This window comes from Bison bison, unplaced genomic scaffold (assembly GCF_000754665.1).
Source record: "Bison bison bison isolate TAMUID 2011002044 unplaced genomic scaffold, Bison_UMD1.0 scf7180017864482, whole genome shotgun sequence".
Taxonomy (NCBI): domain Eukaryota; kingdom Metazoa; phylum Chordata; class Mammalia; order Artiodactyla; family Bovidae; genus Bison; species Bison bison.
Genome location: NW_011495042.1, coordinates 2,076,503 through 2,080,757, shown reverse-complemented (window position 1 = coordinate 2,080,757; position 4,255 = coordinate 2,076,503). Strand labels below are relative to the sequence as shown.

General features: G+C 52.4%; 1 protein-coding gene across 1 annotated transcript in view; it reads left to right on the top strand.

Moving 5' to 3' along the window:
* The window catches only part of LIMD1 (LIM domains containing 1), a 75,098-nt gene that overhangs the window by 58,453 nt on the left and 12,390 nt on the right, over positions 1 to 4,255 (top strand). The window contains exon 3 of the mRNA XM_010862413.1: positions 1,944 to 2,011. Within this exon, the coding sequence (XP_010860715.1) occupies positions 1,944 to 2,011 (68 nt within the window). The remainder of the gene's footprint in view (positions 1 to 1,943; positions 2,012 to 4,255) is intronic.

The following is a 4,255-nucleotide window of genomic DNA, read 5'->3' as shown; positions in this document are numbered from 1 at the left end:
AAAGACCCTGATGCTGGGAAAGATTGAAGGCAGGAGGAGAAGGGGACGACAGAGGATGAGATGGTTGGATGGCATCACCAACTCAATGGACATGGGTTTGGGTGGACTCTGGGAGTTGGTGATGGACGGGGAGGCCTAGCGTGCTGTGATTCATGGGGTCGCAAAGAGTCGAACATGACTGAGCAACTGAACTGAACTGAACTGAGATGATTACCAAGCCCGCTTAGCCCAAGGCTGAATTAAAATTATAGTTACATCCTCAGGGAATGTAGCACATGCTCAGAGCATTAAACTGTTCTAGAGGAACCAATCAGAGGGTTGGGGCGACAGTGAGATAACAGTGAATCTGGCAGCAGCTAACACCACACAAAGGGTCTGATGAGGCCAGGAGAGGGTCAGGGCCTTCCCGAGGAACTTACCATGAAAGTGAAAGTCACTCAGTCGTGTCTGACTCTCTGCGACCCCATGGACTATACAGTCCATGGGATTCTCCAGGCCAGAATACTGGAGTGGAATAGTGGTTCCTTTCTCCAGGGGATCTTCCCAACCCAGGGATCAAACCCAGGTCTCTCACATCGCAGGTGGATTCTTTACCAGCTGAGCGACCAGAGAAGTCCAAGAATACTGGAATGGGTAGCCTATCCCTTCTTCAGGGGATCTTCCCACGCCAGGAATCGAACCGAGGTCTCCTGCATTGCAGGCAGAGTCTTTACCAACTGAGCTACTAGGGAAGCCCATTTCTAGTGGAAGGTCACTGGATGGAAATCCTTACCTCGCCAAAGTCAAAGACAGTCGCCTGTAATTTCTAACACAGTGGCTTTTGTGTTTCACAGAAAGTCTGAGGTCTTTAGTCTGTCTGGAGGTTTGCTTTTTAGTTTATTTTTCCTTTTGTGGTGTTTCGCCTGTGTTGATGCTTTCAGAGTCCTCTCTGAGCTCTGACGAGTCCTCATCAGCACCCTCTCCCCAGGTACCTTGTACTGTTGGCCTGCTCTGGGGCGTCACAGGTGAGGACACCCACTGTGTATGGGGGGATTTCTGTGTGTCTCCAGCACTGTTAGTGTTTTTGACACTGGTGATTTTGGTTTCAGGTGAACTAGGTCTAAGGGTCTTGATTCCACTAGTGTTTAGAAATCATTCAGTTTCTGAAGCTTCCATGGAGTCTGTTGGGTGTGTTTTGTGTGTGGCCCTGTAAATATTCTTAGATCTGGGGTTGCTGCTTCAGGGTCCCCCACCAAGGTGTTCCCACTTACCTTGAACAGGTGTTTTGTTTTTTTTTTTTTTTCTAAATGGATCTAAGGAGTTGATAAATAGTACACTTCTTGTCAGCATCCTAGCTCTCTGGAAACTAAAGTTATATCTGAGCAGTCAGGGTGTCTTGCATGTTTCCCACTCCCGCCCACCCCATTGAGATCCAGAGAAAACAGGAAACTTCGTCATCTTTTCAGCAGCGTGCGTTTTCTGTTGTTCAGATGAGAAAAGACGTGGAAGTAAGGAAAATAAGAGCTGACCAGTTTATGGGACTTTCCTGACAGGCTGTCTCCAGCACGCCCTGGAGACCATCTCAGAGGCGAGGGTCCCCAGCCCTGTGGGAAACGCCAGCTTCACAGGAGACGGTAGCCTGGTCCCTGCACATGCGGGCACCACTGCCACCTTGTCACCCAGTGTCTCAGTGGCCTCTTTCTCAGCAGAGAGGAGGTGGCAGAAGTAGGTATAGGAGGATTCCCCAGTTGGCCTGCCAGGCGGCACCCATATCAGAGACCCTGTCTTCTGGCCCGAGTCTGCCTGTTACTAAGGGCCACGTCACCTTCCAGAAACCAGAACCTGTGACTAATGGTTGGCATTGTTTTCTGCATGATTATTTCTGCTTTACAAGCCCTTCTTGTCTCCTTTTCCAGTGCCTATGAACATTTTCTTCTTACCCTGCCTTTGTGCTTTCTCTTTAGGCCGGAAGCTGAGAGGAAAAGCCTTTTATTTCGTCAACGGCAAAGTGTTCTGCGAGGAAGACTTCCTGGTGAGTGTGTCACCCAAGCAGGCCTGGCAGAAGGTGGTTTAACTCCGTGGCGCCCCCCAGCCCCCCCTGGAGGCCGCGCCGCTGGAGAAAGGGGTCCAGTCGTTTCTTTAGCGGCAGCAGGCGAGTGGCCCACGTTCCCAGGCAAATGACAAGCCGCACAGCTCTGTGCTTTTCAGGGACTTCACGGTCACTCAGCCTGACTTCTTGTGCCTTGCCCGTCTCACCCAGCTCTTTTTTTTTTTTTAATTTTATTTATTTATGGCTGCACTGGGTCCTCCCTGCTTCTCATTGCGCTGGCCTCTCTTGTTGAGGAGTGCAGCTCTAGGAGTGCGGGCTTCAGTAGCTGTGGCTCCCAAGCTTAGCCGCCCTGCAGCCTGTGGGGTCTTCCTGGATCAGGGATGGAATCCGCACCTCCTACATGGGCAAGGAGGCTCCTCACCACCAAGCCACCAGGGAAGCCCCTCCACCCTGCTTTTAACTCTCTCTCTGGGATCCCGGTCCCCCTTATGTCTCATTCTGCCTCTCCCACTCGCGGAAAAGTCCATCCATGTGCCAGAGAGTCCCAGAGCTGAACTCCAGCCCTGTGGGCACCTCTGAGGCCAGCTGCTCACGGTCTCCCTGCCCACTGGGCAGGCCCAGGGTTGGCCCCTAGCCCTCCCACTCCCTTGAGAGTCACCTGAAGCCAAAAAACAGCCTTGCCTGGGACCTCGACTCTCAGAACAGGGCCCTAGGTTCCTCCTGCCCCCCGCCTCCTTCCTCTCCCTCCTAGAATGCGGCCAGGCCCTGGTGCCACCGCGTCGCCCCCGGGCGCCTGTGGCTCCACGGCCCGCACCCTGCTGCACGGCCGCGTCGCCCAGGCCCGGCGCCAGGGTTCCGCACATGCGCGGAAGCTCCCTGCGGTCCGGGCGGCCTCCCTCGCAGCCTTGCATCTCACTCACTGTGGGGCTTGCGGTTCTCTGCACGCCCACGTCCCGCCCTGTGTGCTGGAGTCTGCACTGGGTCCGCTGCCAGGAACGCCTTCCCTGTTTGTTTGCCCAGATCCTCCGACAGCCTGCATGTTCCCTGGCCTCAAAGTGGGTCCCCCTCCTCTGTGCTGCTGCCCTTGGCCTTTTCTGGCCAGCGGTTAGCGCACTGCCTGTCCATTTACAAGTCTTCCCTGACTTGACTGAAAGTTCCTAGGGAGAGGGGAACACAGTGTTTCACCTTCTCATCTTTAGACCCTAACACAGCTCCAGGCAAGGAGCCATGCCCGGTCAGTAGGATGACCAGTGTGTGACCCAGAGATGGCTCCGAACCAGCCTCTTCATGGATGTGTGGGTTGACTCATGATGACTCATGTTTGCCAGTAACAGGCAAGCAAACCCAAGGAAACTGATTCCTGCATGCCCTCGGGAGGTCGTTTCCTCCCACGTGTTCACTTTAGTCACTGGTGCTGTGTATGTGATAGTCAGATGGTGGTGCCATACCAGAGTTGACTGTCTCCCAGCTTCAAATCTGCTGGGCTGAGTGCCTGTCCTGCTTCTAGAGTCTCATGGGCTCTGGGTGGGTCATCTGCCCATGCCTGGGCAAAGTGATGGGTGCTGGAGGCATGCAAGGCTCTGAGGAGCCAAAGCAAAAACAGTACCCAGCTGTAGATGTGACTGGTGATAGAAGCAAGATACGATGCTGTAAAGAGCAATATTGCATAGGAAACCTGGAATGTCAGGTCCATGAAGCAAGGGAAATTTGAAGTGATCAAACAAGAGATGGCAAGAGTGAATGTCAACATTCTAGGAATCAGCGAACTGAAATGGACTGAAATGGGTGAATTTAACTCAGACGACCATTATATCTACTACTGCGGGCAGGAATCCCTCAGAAGAAATGGAGTCGCCATCATGGTCAACAGAAGAGTCCGAAGTGCAGTACTTGGATGCAATCTCAAAGACGACAGAATAATCTCTGTTCGTTTCCAAGGCAAACCATTCAATATCACAGTAATCCAAGTCTATGCCCCAACCAGTAACGCTGTAGAAGCTGAAGTTGAACGGTTCTATGAAGACCTACAAGACATTTTAGAACTAACACCCAAAAAAGATGTCCTTTTCATTATAGGGGACTGGAATGCAAAAGTAGGAAGTCAAGAAACACCTGGAGTAACAGGCAAATTTGGCCTTGGAATACGGAATGAAGCAGGGCAAAGACTAATAGAGTTTTGCCAAGAAAATGCACTGGTCATAACCAACACCCTCTTCCAACAACACA